Source organism: Magnolia sinica, chromosome 15, assembly GCF_029962835.1.
Source record: "Magnolia sinica isolate HGM2019 chromosome 15, MsV1, whole genome shotgun sequence".
NCBI classification, from domain to species: domain Eukaryota; kingdom Viridiplantae; phylum Streptophyta; class Magnoliopsida; order Magnoliales; family Magnoliaceae; genus Magnolia; species Magnolia sinica.
This window is the reverse complement of record NC_080587.1, coordinates 5410471-5429576: the sequence shown is the minus strand read 5'-3', so window position 1 is coordinate 5429576 and position 19106 is coordinate 5410471. Positions and strand designations below refer to the sequence as shown.

At 38.0% G+C, this 19106-nt stretch overlaps 2 protein-coding genes and 1 long non-coding RNA gene across 6 annotated transcripts; 1 reads left to right on the top strand and 2 right to left on the bottom strand.

The window, feature by feature from the left end:
• The first annotated feature begins 236 nt into the window (after positions 1–236).
• On the top strand, positions 237–2942 carry LOC131227933 (uncharacterized). Of its 4 annotated transcripts, XM_058223761.1 has the most exons (5): positions 237–558; positions 883–955; positions 2153–2230; positions 2378–2462; positions 2857–2942. In XM_058223761.1, exons 1-5 carry the CDS (start codon positions 489–491, stop codon positions 2905–2907), a joined length of 357 nt encoding a protein of 118 aa, XP_058079744.1. In that variant the 5' UTR covers positions 237–488; the 3' UTR covers positions 2908–2942. The 4 variants fall into 4 exon arrangements, 1 of the variants encoding a protein (XP_058079744.1); XR_009162629.1 differs by lacking the exon at positions 2857–2942 and having other exon boundaries at positions 240–558; positions 863–955; positions 2378–2590; XR_009162628.1 differs by lacking the exon at positions 2857–2942 and having other exon boundaries at positions 266–558; positions 2143–2230; positions 2378–2585.
• Positions 2943–9023: 6081 nt separating this feature from the next.
• On the bottom strand, positions 9024–11980 carry LOC131227937 (uncharacterized). The gene is made up of 4 exons (XR_009162632.1): positions 11844–11980; positions 10724–10925; positions 9445–9609; positions 9024–9249 (listed from the first exon to the last, which is right to left on the bottom strand). It is a non-coding gene; the product is annotated as an uncharacterized LOC131227937 (long non-coding RNA).
• A 2260-nt stretch (positions 11981–14240) lies between these two features.
• LOC131228110 (putative disease resistance protein RGA3) lies at positions 14241–18443 on the bottom strand. The gene has a single exon (XM_058223942.1). It carries the CDS (start codon positions 18441–18443, stop codon positions 14241–14243), a length of 4203 nt encoding a protein of 1400 aa, XP_058079925.1.
• Positions 18444–19106: the final 663 nt, after the last annotated feature.

Genomic DNA, 19106 nt, shown 5'->3' with positions numbered 1-19106 from the left:
AACAGATTGTAATTTTGAATTTATTCAAATAGCTGTACAGATTGTAACAAACTCTCAGTCTCGCTATTTTTAAGTCATTCAAACTAATTGCTCCTTAGAGTTAGGAAGCAGTTTAGAACTGCTCTATACTTCAGGATTTCAAAACAAATGTTTGTTATCCGTATGTGTATTTAACTGATGTAAACTGTATATGGAAATGAAAATTTAATTCCATTAATCTGTTAGCGGCCACAACTCCTAATGAGGGGAAGTTAAGGTAGTGCCAGGGGTTTATGTTGATGTGTTCTACTTTAACCTAGAAATAATCTTCTAAGTTCAGCACTGTCTTTCCTTTTCTATTTCAGTTGTAGTTGTTAATTGAAAGGAATGGCCAGTTCTATACGTGGATGTTTAACCAGTTATAATCTGCCAAAACTTAAAAGTACAATTGCAGCAATGCTTACCTTCTTTTTCTGTTTTTGGTTGGAGTTGGTTGCATAGTGAACCCAATGTTGCAAATGCTTTTTGGCGACGCAGCCAAAGGAAAGCTGTTGCCGAACAATGGACAACTAGTTCAAGGTTCTGTTTTTGAATGTGTCCATCTGCAAGTCTTGATTTGTCTTCATATTCTGTAGTGAATATTATATGATGGAAATTGGACCTCACCGTTTTACGTTAGGTCAGGTATTTGATATCAATGTTCAGTTACCTGTGGGAAATGACCCACATGCATACAAGCAATCTTTTATAATGGGTTCCATAGTCGGCATATCTCACGGTGTGCCTACTCTGATGGAAAATGACCCACATGTATACAAACGGGCCCCCAATTTTACTTCATGTCTCACCACCTTCTGGAATCTTCTTCTTCTTCTTTTTTCAGGGTGTTCCTAGTGCATACAGTGAATCAGCAGCTGCCAAGGCCTACCCAAATTGTGAAGCAGTTCCCTGCGAACAATTCGAAACTGCCTTCAATGTGACTTTCTTTCTTCCACATAAATTTACATATTGCTCTTATTCCTTTTCTTTCCTATGTTTCATTGTGCATTCACACACCAAATGTGTATTGAATGAGCTTGGAATTTTATGGTTGATTGAATGAAATTGTTGGAAATATAAAAAATGCGACGTCTTTTGATTGGTTTATGTTTCCATCCACAAATGTTTCTAAAGATACAAGCTACACAGAGGAAGTGGAGAGCTTATCTATTTCCTGTTGCATTCATGTTGGCTAGATCATCTTATATTGACCTTCTCCCATGTTTAGCAAGGGCCCATACAGCATTGCTTTTAGAAAGTGTGGAATTCTTTTTCAATAAACAACTGTATGCAAGTTATTTGCCATTGAAAATTGGAATGTAGTGAGGAACTTGTCAATGCAGTTTTGGGTACTAGGCATAATTTGATTTGAACCATAATTTTCCACATGTATTGCAATTATCAATATAGGACTCATGGTAGAATTTGTCAATCTATGTCAATTTTAGTAGATCCTTTATATTTTCTTGTTGCAGTTTCAATTTTTCCTTCAGCATTAATGTTCAATTGCTTGTTGGTATTTGTTCATGTTACTTGCAGCGTATAAAACATTAATTCAGAATTCTTGTTAGGTGTTACGAGTACAGACTTCCCATTTTTGTGATTCCACCTCCCTTGATCTATGGGAGGACAAGCTTACTGGTTGTGTTGGGTCCCTACTCGTGGCTCAGTGGTAGACTCACAAGAGTTTCAACAAAGAGGTCATGAGTTTTAGTACCCATTGTGGTGCGTGTTGGCGTGAGTGGTTGTGGGTGTGAATGTGTCTAGGACAGATGGTACGTGGCGTTTGATTTAGTACCTGCAGCAGTTGACTGTTCTCCAAATAGTAATGATGATTACTATACATAAGGTTCTCCCAACAGTTAATATGAATTACTATACACAGGCATGTTTTATGTTGCCAGTCCTTTCCAATGATGTCCAATGTCCATGCATCATCATGTAATTCTCTGCTTGTATGATGAATTAGCATACACACTATTCTATGAACTTTGTTTGAGTTCACGTCTTAGATAGGGACACATCTATGTCTTAGATATATATTATATTTGTCAATTTGTTATTGTCCCTTATGGCAGAGTATAAGAGCGTACATGATGCTTATCAGATGTTTACTTGACATAGGTGCGAACAGGTACTACTATTTATGTTGGAATGACGTCTTGGCACTTGGTGGGGGTGGTAGCTTTGAATTATGCTTGGATGGGGATTTGTAAGTTCTTTTCTTTTCTTTCGAACTTGGAAATTTTTACTCTTTCAAAAATGCCTACAATGAAAAACAGTGTGGAAAATTAATTCTAGTAGATGTTAAAAGTAGATGATTGGTTCGTCTTCTTATCTAAGTGCTCTCTTTGACAAGGTTGCATGGAACAAGTGGGCCTTGGGAGACTTTTGGGAACTTGTACTCCGCTCATAATCCAGAGTTCGAGTTGAAGAATGTTGAGGTAACGCTAGGTTAATTACTTACTATTCAATCATCTTTCAGGTCTTCTGATTCTTTAACAAAGTTTTTACCTGCTTAATTTTCAAGAGTTCCATTTTGTCTTCTTCTTCTTCTTCTTCTTCTTCTTCTTCTTTTTCTTTTTTTTTTGTTGTTGTTTCTTTTTGAAATATTGTGTTTCTCAAGGAACTGTTTATAATGTAGGGCATTGGTAACTTAAAATATTCTGTTTCTCTGGCTGATAATGGATCCACCTCAATAGGGTGATCCTTGCCATCATTTACTTGTGGTTTTTTTTTTTTCTTTACAGTGTTTGCTAATCATTTATGTTATCTATCATTGGTTTGTTGTATTTAAATTTTTTAAGTTTATTGATTTGATTTTTTCTTTCCTCTTAGCTCTTGTACTTGATTTATTTGGAGACCAAATCCAAATTTTATTTCAGGTAATTCATTAAAAACTCGGAAGTTTGCTAGCTAGTTTCTTAGGCAGTTTAATCCAAACTGCCCAAAGTTTATTTCTTGATCAAACTTTGGTTTATACGATAGTTTAAATTAATCGTTATATTCACTAAGAAGGTGAGAATTGGCTTATAGTTTGGAAGATTTACCTCTTATGATTTGTAAGATTTGGGATATATATTTTGTTAGCATAGAATTAATTGTTGTATCAACGTTATTTTGAAGATTGCTTTTAGATGGAGTCACGATCTATCATGTCTTGGGATTGGGTATCATATATACAATCAATTTTTACTTTTTTTAAAAATTTATTTATTATGGAAATACAGATTTTATATGTTTGGGATTTGGATGGCATAGATTTGATTTCTTCCTTTTCTTTTGTTTTGACTTACCTTTTCAAATAGGTTAGATGGTTTGGGGCTTCAGAAAACATGTTTCTGGTATGGGTGTTAGGCAATTCATTCGCAAATTATTATTTTTTTGAACTCAGTGGGAAACGTCGACGGGACTCATTGGGAAACGCCGACGGCTAAAACCCGTCGGTGAATGGCTTTTTAGCCATCGGCGGCCAACGGAAATATTGATGGCTTTAAAACCGTTGGCGAGCAACGCCGACGCTCCCTTTTCTGACGGCGGGGATGATCAATGCCGACCGTTTTTTGCCGTCGGCGTTGCCCTATTTTTTGGTAGTACTAGTTTGTCGGTTGAGCATATCTTTTTACGATTTAGAGTAAGCGTCAATTTGTTGGTATAAGTGGTTTGATTCCTTCATTGTGAGCTTATGATTCTAAAGATGTGAGGTAGACCATTGTGCCTATGTTTGTAATTATGGTAATGGTGGATTTATTATCTTGCTATTGTACGTCAATGACAGCTGATTGCTGGTATTAGTAGAGATATTATTGCAACATTAAAAGCTTATTTTGCTAAGGAATTTGATGTGAATAATTTGGGTGCCATTAATCAGATTCTTGGGATGATTAATACTTAGAAACAAGGAGAATATGAAAGTCTGAATGGCACAGAAGGGTTATGTTGAAAGAGTTATGCCGCTTCAACATGCAGAATTCTAACCCAGTCAATACTCTATTCCCCGTTGGTTGCAAGTTATTTTCATATCAATGTCCTAACATGGAAACAAATAAGGTGTATATGTCTCGAGTACTATATTCATTAGTGATAGGAAGCCTTATGTTTGCCATGGTGTGCATCGGACCAGACATTACGCAAGCACTGAGAACGGTTAATAAATACGTAACGATCATTGGACTGTTGTGAGGTGGATCATTTGTTATATAAAGAGTACTTTTAAAGTAGGTATTTGTTACAACGACCAAAATTTAGAATTAATTGGGTTTGTGGATGCAGATTATGTAATGGTTGAGGCAAAAAGATAGAAAATTGGGTTTATGGATGCAGATTACAACGGCCAAAGATATGCTTAAGGTGCGTTACGATGTTGCTATCTTTAAGGCGATATTCGCACTCTACTGGTGATTAAACTAGTTTGCAAGAGGGTTACAACAAATCCGCCTCCACCTCCAGGATACAATAAGCCTCTTCTCCAAGACCAGAGAAATGTGGGCTTCGACCTGCAAAACCCAAAAACCGTACTCCGTACGCATTTTTACAATGTACACCCCTGACTTTTATGTTGTTGCAACTTACTCCCTGAAAAAATGTTTGTAGTTTCGAGCTAGAAAATTGCAACTTTTCAAAAAACATTCAAAAACAAAAATGGAGAAGAAGAAGATGGAGATGAGATTGTTAGAATTGTTATATTCGAAATGATGCAAAGATGAGTTTATATAGTCACAAGAGATGCTTTAAGATTCTCTTCATGGAAAGACATTTTCTTTCATGATGTTTTTTCAACAATGACATCCCTCCACCATTAATGGTATCTTTTCACCACAATTTCAATTTTAAATAATGTTTTATTTACCAAGAGGCACTACCATTCACAAATGAATGGTCACCAACAATCATTAAAAGCCACAACCCTTTTCCTAAATTTTCTCTTATATATAATTTTTTTTTCTTATTTTGAGAAAACTTAACAAATTATGTACGATATCGTGATAAAATAATATCAACCATAGGTTATGTTTTCTTTCTGGCTAGTAGTGTAGTCAGTTGTATGTCGAGACTATAGTTAATAATGAGATTTTCTACAAAAGAAGCAGAGTACATATCAACTACATAAGCATACAATAAAGCTATTTGGTTGAAAAAGTTACTAGAAGACTTGAAATTCAAGCAGAAAGTGGTAATCACTTTCCAGAGCTTCCTTATGTCCATCTGAGCCATCTAGCAGAATTAGAACAAGGAAATAACCAACGTATGAAAATTTGCCATTAACACTCCATCATCAACGCGTCAAACACCACCACCATTTGATCATCACAAAACTTTGTTTTCGAGTTTAAATAACTACTTGGGACTCACTTGAACACCATATGATTTCTAGATATGAGTTAGAAGTCGAGGCAATGTAAGAAACTTGGAAAACCGATTTCACCTATTTTGCAGCACCTGTTGTCATGTCTCCTTGTACAATCCAAACTCTTGAAACCTGTAACACCCAAAACCCGACACTTGAGTATCAGTGACTCAGATCTTGAATTCGTGGGTGTTAGCTATAGAATAAAAGAATGCTTCTTCATAACATGTAAATTTTTTTTTGTTCGAATTACATTTTTACATTTGCATGATATACATCATATAAAAATAAAATAAATTAAGCTTTATAAATGAAATTCCAATCATCATAAAAGATAACTAAATTGTCCACTCAGCTGGGGATTTATTATAAAATAGTAAAACTAAAAATTCTACTAAAACATAATTGAACTCCAAGAGTTCTATCGTGCTCATGTGAGACTTTTCATTCCTACATCCTTAATATGCTCCTTAGACATATATAACTTCTAGTCATGCATCGTCTGGTGTTTTAGAACACCAAAAGGGTGAGTCGCCAACTCTGTGAAAACTCCCCTCCTCCAAGATTACACATCTATCATTATAGTCCAGTATAGTTTATATATATATATATATATATATATATATATATATATATAAAAGCAAAAACAATATTCATTTCACAATACGAATCTTGGTCAATGCATTAACGGACATCAGCCTTTTTAAAGGCGGTGGTCATTGTATGTAACGTATAAAGGTGATTAGATAACAAAATTAAAAGGTGTGGTGAATCTGACTGTTGCAACCCTTTTTAAAGGAGATGGTCAGCGGTCCAAAATAATTTAAGCATTGGATAGTTATCATTGTTTATCTGTTTAATTTTTGAGTACTGCTCGAACGAGGACGATTGGACTCTGTATGGATATGCAAATCGCATGGGCCAACTCCTGCTCAAGGAAGCCCATTCACATGCCCCTCATGTGGCGAAGTGTCCAAACTATATTCAGATGGGTCCCACCATTTAGATGCCCTTTTATCCAAAAATTGGGCCTGTTCACCAATTAGTAGAGTTACGATTAAGTGTGTACACGAACCGAGCTAGCTCGGAAAAAGCTCAATTCGACTTGGTTCGACTGAGTTCGAGCTGGCCCCAGCTCGACTCGACTCGGTTGAACCCAGCTCGAATCGAACCAGTTCGGTGACTCGGTTACTTTGATATTGATGTTGCCTAGCAAGTGTTTGATGAAATGACCCAAAGAATTGTGGTTGGTGGCAAGGAAGGTATGTATATGAAACCAACACCTTTTTTTTTTCTTGATTTTTTATGTTGCTTAGAAGGTGTTTGATAAAATACCTGTAAAATCATTGTTGCTGTCTCAAATACGGTGAGATTTTGAAGGTGCAGTCCAGGTGTTTGTGAAAATGCTGCAATGGCGAACTCGGCTTGAACTGGCCCGAGCTGCTGACCGAACCGAGCCGAGCTGGCCAGTCAGGTTTGAGGACTGAGCCGAACCGAGTTCGAGCTGAGGTCAGCTAGTGGCCAAGCCGAGTCGTGCTGAGGCCAGCTCGGCTCAGTTCGCCTTGATGTTCGCCCCTAGTTACGATTCATGAACTTTAAAAACCTTTAAAAAAAAAAAAACTAAAATCAAACTTCTTATATGCCATCATTTTGTTTCTAACAGAATGCCTGTTGGATGAATAGATTGGGCTGATGTCTAGGCAGGGCCATCTGTACAGTGGGACCCAACTGATGGATAGATTGGATCTCTAATACATTTGCCATGTTGGCAAGTGGGTTGGCACATATAAATTCCATTGCATGTGTACAAAATCCAAGCTTTTGATTAGATTGGCCACATTTCTTAAATCATCTGGGTGAAAGAGCAGGGCTTTCACTTAGGTAAGCCCCAGTATGTGAAAGAGTAAGTCTAAATGATATTTTCCCCTAAACGTCCATTGTTTTGCATACCGTGGCTCGCGTTAGCTGATATAAAAAATGTGGCCCATCTCATGGAAAGCTTGATCTTGTACACATGTGCCATATTTGCATGTGTAATGGCATGAATACAAGCAAAGTTGTAAACATGTGTGGGTTATCAAACCTCATTTTACCTAAGTAAGCAGTGTGTTTTGATTATTTAGAACTTCAGTTTTTAATATTCTGGCCTGCAACTTCACCTTTTCTCCTAATCAATTAAAAAAATGCAAGTAGCTATATATCCACCACACCACAACAGATTATTATTATTATTATTATTTTTAAATCACTAAAACTGACAATATAATCATTTTTATCTCTGAAGTACATTTCCAATGTATCAAAATAAATTGTTTGCCACATATATAAGTGGGCAATGGAATTTTATTAAACACTAGAAAGGCAACAAAGAAACAAAAGCCTTCAAGGCAATGGATTGGAATCCCAATTACAAAGAGAAGATCTATAGTACCCTTTGTAAGAGAGTCATCATTCCAATTAAAACCAATTAATGGGAATCTACTGTTGGGGGACCACGGAATCACACAGAGATGAATCAAGTAGAGTATTCCAAACGCACAAAGAAGCCCAATCACAAAGACTCCGAATTTAACGTGGAAAAACCCTTTCGGGAAAAAACCACGGCACAAAGCGACAGTAATCACTATGAAATCAGAAATTACAAGAGAGAGAGAATACCCGATTCGAACAAGCCTCGAATCTCCCTTACAAGCCTTTTGAAACCCTAGGAATGAATTAGAAAGCCTTAGAATACCCTTAGATTCCGATTTCACTCCCATACATAACCTCTAAGAGAATCACAATCAAAATAAAAAACAAATCTTGCAGATTCCTGTAGATACGCAACTCTGCGTAAATCTGCACATACATTCAATGGCACCTTCGATGAGACTTCGATGGCATCGAACCTACTTCGATGTCATCGACAGATTGTTGAATTTACAGATTTTAAGACATCTATCAACATCTAAACGTGAGATTTCCAAGATACAAGATTTCGACCTTATTCAAAATAACACTCTTAACTTTGAAACAGGAATACACTTCTCCAAGGCCAAAACGATTGCATTATAAAATCTTCGTCCACCATGAAAATCTCCACACCAGATCTAATAGCCAAGAATTCCGCACTCTTTGAGGATCCACTCCCCCATCAACCACTTCCTTAAATATGCCTCCAATCCTGAAAGGCCAAGGGTTATAAAAAGAACTTATGTCAGTATTAAAAAACCATCATATAGAAATTTAAGAAATCCTTCCCATAACCAATCACCCAGAGCATGTTACCACAACTAATGGTGCTGTGTCCTGCCAACATAGTATTTATACACCACCAGGTGGGCCACATTGTTGAAATCAATGGACAGATGATGATCCAACTCAAAATACAGGTGTGGCTCACTTATTGATTTGATCAACCTGATTTTTGAGAAGGGGGGCCTATAGTTTTTCATAGTTCTGATTTCCTACACAAGTGGCATGTTTGCGGGAAATATGTTAAGGAACAATAAGTTATGATCAATTGTCAATCATCTGCTCTACAATGTTCAATAGGATGTGATGATCAAAACCAAAGTTTCTTAGCATAAGAACATATCTAAGACACTGATCATAAAAAAAATCGAGTTCAAAATAGAAAAAATAATAGGGAAGTTGATTATTAATTTAATGACAATTTAGTTCTAAATGAAATATGCTAGCAAAAATCACTCAATCAACTTGCCTGTTCACTCCATGATATGATGATCCAAACCATACATCTGGAAGTTCCCATAACATATGGCCCACATGAGAGAAATCTCACTTTTATGACATCTTTAAGGTCCTGTAACATATGAACTATTTTTTCAAGTTGCTTGCAGATGAGTAAGATTTTCTTTGTCGACCATCTTCGGTGCGAACTTCTAGTGGGGCAGAAGAAGAGAGAATCACATTAGCAAACCTCCATTATGTAAACATGACATCCACTGCAAGTATATATGAACTTCCAAAACTCACCATGGTCCACATATCGGTTGCACCACACTAGTAATAGAAAAATGGAAAGTTTGCAAAGAAAATAACTATTGGTTCACATTCAACGTACGCTTGTCACCCACCTAATAAGCAGACTGGCCTGATTTTTGGTTCAAAATTCACTAGTTGCCTAACCCAGTCTCCCACAAGTGCACCATGTTGGCACATGCGCTGCTAGGCCCCTTCTCTCATCTCATTTGCTCGAGTCCCACTCGCATTCCTCGGTGAAATGATGGCGTTTAAATGTTCTGTTTGCCAAAAGCAAAAAAAAAAAATAGTAAAGCACAGAAAGCAATTCAGGAACTATACAATGCATCAACCAGAAAAGCAGGTAGTTGACAATGCATTGACAGAGAATTTGTATGGCATATGTTCGATTTTCAATATACATAAATGGGACTCAGGGTTCCTTATATAAGTGTATTATTGGATATTAACATCTTTCAATGTATGATTATTGAGCATGGAATTTTGGCTGATACTCGAACAAGCTAATGTCTATAAGAGGATGATCTGCCTATCTGTTTGCATTGGTGGAATGCAAAAGGCAACCGTGGACAAGATAAGAGTTTTTTGCTGATGTGATGTTTCCTACTGGTTGGAACAATAAAGTATTGTGTGGGAAACTATTTTCCTTTCCACAAATTTTCTAAAAGAAAGAGTTTTTCTTTTCCTTCTAAAACCTTGATAATCCACATTTTCACACATTTTGAGCGACATATCATTTTTTGACCATCGACCATTCCATATTTCCATGAAATTCATGGAAACTAAAAGAAACAACCATTTCAGAATTCTTTTCCATGAGTTTCCTTATCTATCATTTTCCTCCCTCATATGTGACATTTTCATGGAAATTTGGCCCATCTCATGAAAAGCTCGATCTTGTACATGTGCTATAGTTGCATGTGCAAAATCCATGTACACAAGCACAATTGTGAAAATACGTGTGTTATCAAACCTCATTTTACCAAAATCAACACTAAGTGTGTATTGATTATTTAACATTTTCACATGCAATCCCACATTTTCTCCTAATCAGTTTAAGAATGAAATGGCTGTATATATCACACTACATAATGGATTTTTTTTTTTCCTTATCACAAAAGCCAAAAACATTATCATTTTAAAAAATACATTCCAAATGAATCAAAGTAATTCATTTCCCTCATAGTTATTTCATTTTTTTTTTTTATGTGGGTAATGAAATCTTATTAAACACTAGAAAGGCAAGAAAGAAACAAAATTCATTAAGGGAATGAATAAGAATCCCAAATGACCCCTTTGCAAGAGGGTCAACAATACAATTAAACCTAGTACTGTGAATCTGCACATGAGATTTCCAAGAAGCAAGATCATAACCTTAACTCATTCAAAATAGAGCTCGGCTTTGAAGCAGGAACATAGATTCCAAAGGCCCAAGTGATTGCATTATAAAGTCTCTATCTGCTGCCAGTTCACGAAAATCTTCACATGGGCTCGGATACCCAAGAATTCGCTCTCTTTGAGGATTCCTCCCTCACTGACCACTTCCATCCTTAAGCATGCCTCTAATCCCAAAAGGCTAAAGGTTACAAGAATTTGTGTCAGTATTAAGTAACCATCATATAACAATTTAAGAAATTATTCCGAGAATCAATCACCAACATACAAGGTACCACAACATATAGTGTTGTATTCCGCTAACATAGTATATCACCATGTGGACCACATCATTGGAATCAATGGTTGACTCGACATACAGGTGTGTCCCACCTAGTGATTTGATCACCCTATTTTTGAGAAGGGGGCCTTTGGCTTTTCATGGTGCTGATTTCCTACACAAGTGGCATGTTGGCAAGAAAGATGTCTCCATACAACAAGTCGTGGTACTATTGCTGGTAGGTGATCAATTATCAATCATTTGCCACGCACTATTGTTTTAAATTACTACGCTATGGAGTGTGTAACTTACACTATGTAGTGTACCTTAATCATAGGGTTATGTACGTTATGGAAATATCGTAAATCATGTGTACCCTATGCTATCTGATAATTTCAATATGCTACAAGTTAGAAGTTATTTTTCACTACTACATTAATATCAATTAATGTTTCAATGATTTATTATATTATTTTATTTTCAATAAAAACTAGTTAATCTTTCAATACTTCTAGTCAAATAATTTAAGTAACAATATTAAATCAGCTTCGTTGCTCTTTCTTTACTTTTATACTTAATCATTTTCTTTTTCTATTACTTTAGGTTGAATTGATTGCACCAAATATCATAAAACTTTGTTAAATTTAATTATTAATTAGCTAGATTTGGTATAAAATATCATAAAACTGGTACAACTAAGTACAACCTTGATTAAAAAGCTATAAGTAGCGTGTAGCTTATGCCTCATGCTTTAAAAGATTAAATGCCTTAGCTAGAAAAATGAAAAGTTTGCAAAGAAAATAACTATTGGTTCACATTCAATGTATGCTTATCACCCACCTGACAAGCAGACCAGCCTGACTTTTGTTTCAATAACCAGCAGTCTAACTCAATCTCCCACAAGTGTACCATGTTGGCACACATGCTGCTAAGCCCCTTCTCCATCTCGTTTGTGCATGTATTACTCACATTGCTCAATGAAATGATCTTGTTTAAATGATCTGTTTGCCAAAAAAATCAGTTAACAATAGAAAGCAATTCAAGAACCATACAACCTAGTAACCAAAAAAGTAGTTGACAATGCACAGGGAAAGAATTTGTATGGCAAGTTCAATCTTTAGTTTGCATAAACAGGACCCATACTTTCTTTGTTAAGTGTATTTTTAGATAATAACATCCTTCAATGTTTGATTGTTGAGCATAGAATTTGGTTGATCCTTCAATGTTTATATTGGTGGAATCCAAAAGCTACGGTGAAAAAAATAAAAATAAAAATTCTGCTAACATGACATTTTTCACTTATTGGTATAATAAAGTAACATGAGATTTTTCTTTCTATGATTTTTCTAAAATAGACATTTTCCTTTTCCACCAAAAACCTTAATAATCCACATTCTATACTTTTTGAGAGACAAATATCAATTTTTGATTATTTATCATTCTACATTTCCTTGAATGTCATAAAAACTAAAAGGAACAACTTTTTTAGAATTCTTTTCGACGAGCTTCCTTAACCATGGCTTCCTTGAGACGTAACATTTTTCTTTCTAAATCTGCTTTTTGGATTTCACCAATCTAAACGAGCCTTAAAATACAAATGCTAACCATAAAACTATGATTAGCATTCATGATATTCAGATCAAATAATATAACCTGCATGATTTTCCACAAATTTGTTAATATCAGACCTGAGCATTAGTGACATAAATTCACTCTAAAAAGGAACAATCTTAAAGTAAATTACCTTAGATTTGAATTGATCATCTGCAGTGTAACTTCAACCATGCAAGCATTTGAGGTAGTATTCGTCTTGAGTTATTACCAGCTATACAGTGTTTGATATTACCCCATGTGTATATCGATCACACTCCTGAAGCACAATAATCCAAATGATTCAAGTCTACAAAGAGTAGGTTATGCATTTTTACAGTAGAGTTCCTCAAGATTTTTAATTTTATTAAACAATGCCTTGATTCGAAAAAAGTATAGGAGATTGCCTTTTAGTCAGCTAAAATGACTAAAGTACCATTTTTTTTTTTCATCCTTCTAAAAATTAGTGAATCCAAGCATTGTAGAGGTTGTATGGTGTGTGTATTACATCTAGGCATACAATAAGTGAATCCCACCATAATGATCTACAAACAAGAAATCATGCTAATACAATCATTCAGGTGGGCTACACACGAATTCAGGGGTTTTGGGATGGTGTGACTATTATTATTTTTTCATCGCAAGGCCCACCGTATGGTTGGAATCACCCGATATTTGATTTGTGCAATAAACGGAGACGGATTGGCTACTCCCCCTGCCACGAGCCCGGTGGCTGCTGGTCAGTGCTCTGTGGGCCCCACCATGATGTTTGTATTTCATCCATTCCATTCATCCATTTTTACAGATCATTTTAAGTTCTAATCCCAAAAATGAGAGGGATATAAATCTCAGGAGGACCACACCACAGGAAAACAATATTGATTGGATATCCACCATTAAAATCCTCCTAAGGCCCACTGTACTGCTTATATGACATCCAATCTGTTGATTAGGTCATAAAGACCCAGATGAAGGAAAAAAAACAAAGATCATCTTGATCTAAAACTTATATGGCCCCCAAAATTTTTTTAATGGTCAAAGTTCATTCAACACTGTTTCCCGTAATGTGGTCCATTTGAGATTGGGATATACCTAATTTTTGGTCAAATAATATAAAATAATCTAGAAAAATAGATGGACGGCATGGATGAAACACATACATCATGGTGGGGCCCACAGAGCACCGACCATCAGCCATTGGCCAGTGGCGGGGGAGTAGCCAATCCGTTTCCGCAATAAACATGGTGCGATACGGAGGGATTGGATGAGATATGCATACCACGTGGCCCCCAAAATTGCTGGACATGACGGATTTTTAATTTTAAAAAAATGAAGTAGCTATGATTGGAGGGGAAGTGGATTGCGTCCCACTAGATCGGTGTGTGTGGGGGCTACCGTGATGTATCTGTTCGTCACCTTTAGGCTAGCATCATCTTAAACAGATATATGACGGTGGGCCCCACACAGATATGGTCGGACACAATCACTTCCAATGTGATAGGAAGAGGTAGGAAGGAGAGCGTTAAAGCAAAGAAAAGGTTGAGTAAGAGGTGGGACACTCACAGAGGGAGGAATAGGTGAGAAGGAGAGTGTTGATGCTATCTCCTCTTCAACCCCCAACAGACGTCTACACCCTTCGCCTCCTCTCTAGGATTCGGATTCGATAGGTAGAATGAAGATATTTGGGATGTGTGCTATGTAGTGCCAATCCGCGCCGTTCTCCTTGCATCGCTTCTTTAATTGTGGACAGCCAATGATTGTTAGATGTTGGAGATTTGTTAGGAGTTGCATCCCGGATGGCAAACACTCTAATTTTTCACAATCCTCAATCCACAAATATTGAAGCGAGGACAGGTTTCCTATCCCTTCTGGCAGAGCTGTTAGACTTGGCAATCTCCTGATTGTTAGCCATTGGAGGTTTGTTAGGAGTTGCAGCCCGGATGGCAAACACTCCAATTTATCACAATCCTCAGTCTCCAAAACTTGAAGCAAGGACAGGTTTCCTATCCCTTCTGGCAGAGCCGTTAGACTTGGCAATCTCCTGATTTTTAGAGTTTGGAGGTTTGTTAGGAGTTGCGGCCCAGATGGCAAACACTCCAATTTATCACAATCCTCAATCTCCAAATCTTGAAGTGAGGACAGGTTTCCTATCCCTTCTGGCAGAGCCGTTAGACTTGGCAATCTCCTGATTATTAGAGTTTGGAGGTTTGTTAGGAGTTGCGGCCCAGATGGCAAACACTCCAATTTATCACAAGCCTCAATCTTCAAATGTTGAAGTGAGGACAGGTTTCCTATCCCTTCTGGCAGAGCCGTTAGACTTGGCAATCTCCTGATTGTTAGCCTTTGGAGGTTTGTTAGGAGTTGCAGCCCGGATGGCAAACACTTCAATTTATGACAATCCTCAATATCCAACCGTAGAAGTGAGGATAGGTTTCCCATCCCCTCAGGCAGCGCCGTTAGACTTCGCAATCTCCTGATTTTTAGAGTCCAGAGGTTTGTTAGGAGTTGCAGCCCGGATGGCAAACACTCCAACTTATCACAATCCTCAATATCCAACTGTAGAAGTGAGGATAGGTTTCCCATCCCCTCAGGCAGCGCCGTTAGACTTGGCAATCTCCTGATTTTTAGAGTCCAGAGGTTTGTTAGGAGTTGCAGCCCCTCTGGCAGAGCCGTTAGACATGGAAAACGAATGATCGCTAGATATTGGAGGTTTGTTAGGAGTTGTAGCCCGGATGGCAAACACTCCAGTTTTTCACAATTGCCGATTGTCAATTTTTGAAGCAATGACAGGTTTCCTATCCCCTCTGGCAGAGCCGTTAGACTTTCGCAATTTTCAGGCCGTTGCAGTGTTGTGGCATGCTGTAACCATTCCGGCAAAGACGTTAACTTCTTAAATCCGCTGATGCTTAATTCGCGAAGATCCGTGAGGTGTTGCATACCCTCTGGTAAAGAAGCCAGCTCTGGACATGCATCAATCTTCAAAGATTTTAAGGCAGTGAGGTGTTGCAGCCCCCCTATCAAACTCGTTAGGCTTTTACAACGCTGAATGGCAAGATTTTGAAGAGAGCTCAAGCCTTGTATTCTCAAGGACGTTAGACTACTGCAATTTTCAATCATCAGCGAATGGAGAGAAGTGGAGTTTTGTAACTCCTCTGGCAATGATACCAACTTATCACATATTGAAATGTTCAGAGACTCGAGAGCAGCAAGGTTTCCAAGCTCCCCTGTTATAGACTTGAGCTTTGGGCATTGGTCGACACGTAATTCTTTGAGGCAGGGGAATACTTCTCTTCCATTGAATCCTGACCACTCCTCTAAATTAGGCATATTTCCGATGGTGAGTTTTTCCAGTGACGGGAATCCCTGTGTAATAACATTGCCACAGAAATGCTTGTCAATGCGTTTCACAGCATCCATTCCATTTACTTGAAGAACCTTAAGGAATGGTAATTGGCCAAGTGACGGGAGCTGTTCGCATCTTCCGCAATTAATCAGTGAGATTTCAATCAGATTCAAAAGCAACGAATTACTCATCCATTGCGGAAATCTGACACCCACATACCCTTCCACCACCAACCTTTTGAGATTTGGATGCGGTTGGAGGCCTTCGAGTGTTTGCTCAATAATTCCTTCCAACTGAAGATCAATATCCCAACCCCATAAAAAATGTAACTTATGAAGGTTTGGCTTCTCCTTCAAGTTGGCAACCTGGGCATCTGCTGCACACGTCACATTCTCAAGGTTTCGAATAGTCAATTCTCCTCCGAGGTTTAGGCCCTGCAGCTCTCTTATACCACATCCACTATCCTTACCAACGATGAATATTGGCAACGTCCGAAGGAACTTCAATTCTCCCATATTAGCTGGCATATGGGTCAATCTATTGCATAGACTGATTTCAAGATGTCTTAGGCTAGTCATTTTGCTCATGTCCATGGGTAACTCTGTTAGTTTATCACACCGCAAGAGGCTCAAGGTTTTCAACTGGTGAAGAGTGCTGATAGATTCAGGAAGGGCTTGTATTTCAGTAAAAGACAGGTCGAGATATCTCAAGTGTTTCAACTCACCAATTGAAACCAACAACTCCATAGTGACATTTGCATGACTTAAATCTAACACACGCAGGCACATAAAATGTACCAAAAGTTCACAAGGAACGCTGACATTCCATCCTCTAAGCACAAGCAGTGTTCGCAAATGGTTTGCTGTTCTCATGTCATTCTGGACTGTTAGGACGCAATTACTATACTCGTAATCCAAGGATAGACGGCGAGCCCGGCTCATGTTAGAGATATTCACTGCATTCTTGACCTTCAGAATTGAGCATTCATTCCCTGCAACAGAGCATGCAAGATCATGCACGAGGTCATGCATCTTGCACCATTCTATATTCCCATCATTATCTTTCTGAACATCTTGAAAGAAGGACCGCCACAACAGATTATTAAAATACTCTCCACCAATGTCTTCCATTTGTTTAATTCCATCTGATGATGATTGAAGGAAACCTTCAGCCATCCAAAGTCGGATCAGTTTCTTCTTTTCAATTCTATAATCTTTTGGAAATGTTGAGCAGTATGCAAAACATTGCTTCAAATGTGATGGCAGATGATAATAACTCAACTTTAGAGCTGTCAAAATGTGATTATCTTCTTCGGGTAAATTCCAAATTTCACTTTCTCTAACAAGCAACCACTCTCTTTCCTCTGTTTTAAGCCGCATCAAGCTTCCGAGCGTCTTTGCTGCCAATGGGACACCACCACACTTCTTTACAATTTCCTTTCCATGCATTACGAGGTTTGGATGTTCTTGTCGTCCATGCGCAAACGCTCGTTGCTTGAACAGAGACCAACAATCAGCTTCTGATAATGTTGTCAAATGGAGTGAAGGGATAGTGCCCATGATTGAAGCAACTTTTTTACTACGGGTAGTTACTATGATTTTACTACCCCTTGCACCTCCTCTGAGTAATTGTTTCAATCGATCCCAGTTCTCGGGATTTTCTTCCCAGACATCATCCAACACAAGTAAAAACTTCTTCCCACTCAGCTTTTCTCGGAGGTGACGCTGCAGTTGATCCATGTTTTGGAGATCACATTTGTTATTGGATGCTGATTCTAAGATATCTTTCGTTACCCTACTCACACTGAAATCATCCGACACACAAACCCACATTCTTAGCTTGAAATGCTTCACTGCCCTCTCGTCATTGAAAGCTAATTGAGCGAGTGTGGTCTTTCCAAGGCCCCCCATACCGACTATGGGGATGACTGTAACATCCTCTCCGTTATCCTTACTAATCAGTAATTCCATTACCTCTTTTTTATCTTCCTCCCTTCCATAAACATCTGACTCAATTACAAATGAGTAAGTTGATTCTTGGCCTCGAATCTCCAACACGCGTTCTACCTCTTTCAAATGGAATTTAGACCTCTCTTCAGCAATCGCATCTAATCTCCGCCCTATCTCCTTTATCTTATCTGCCATATTTGAACGGGACTTCGATGCTGAAAAGAAGGTGCCTACCTTCTTAAAGCAATCCCCAATCTCCACTTTTTTGCGTTTAGCTTCCACTTTTGGTTCTGCTTCCATTTCTATTGTGAAATCATCCAATATATCATCTGCATCATAAACCACACATTTAAGCTTTCCCAGCCAATTCTGCAGCGCCTTGCTCTTTACCAGCTGCTCCTCTGCATCTTCAAGCACAGCTTGTATCGTTGATAACTTACTTCTTAGATTTTCTATCTCATTGCGAACACCCCACAACAGTTCACACTGTTCTAGGATTGGGGAGGCTAGTCTTTCGATAATCACTTGAAGAAGGCCTGATACAACTAATTCTGCCATTCCTTGTTCCTAGCAGGGAAATCACAAGAAAATAAATAAATTAGGGAAAGAGAAGGATCTCAAGATCATGTATAAGATCATCCTCCTCTATTATTGCCTATTTGGTTCCATCTATCTTATCCTCTCCTCTTATTGACTATATATGTTCTGTCTATCTTAGATTCTACACCATATAATAAGCCAGTGAGAACCCAAGATGTGAATTGACATAATTGACTCTCTCCATGAGGCACATGTACGTTTGATTAGGATTGTTGGTTTGGTGGGCCACAATGCAGATGGTCCTAATTGCCCGATATATGCATTTTTTAAATTAAGGAAGATCCTGGTGATTTTCTAAAGTAATGACTAACCTGATGACCTTGACAAAATCTTGCTCCACATCTTATTTATTTTTAAGGGCTTGCTTGGATTGGACTGGGATTAGGTAGGGACCCCTCCTGTACCGAGGTGGCAGTGGTCAGTGCTGTGGGCCCACAATGATGTATGCGTTTCATCTATGCCATTAATCTAGGACGCGGATTGCGCACTACCCTGGCCCGTCCCTAGCTCCGAACGGGCAGGTCTGTGGGTGGGCCCACCGTGATGTATCTGTACATCTGAACCGTCTATCCCTTTTCTCAGATTATTTTAAGGCATCAAAACAAAAATGAGGAAGATTCA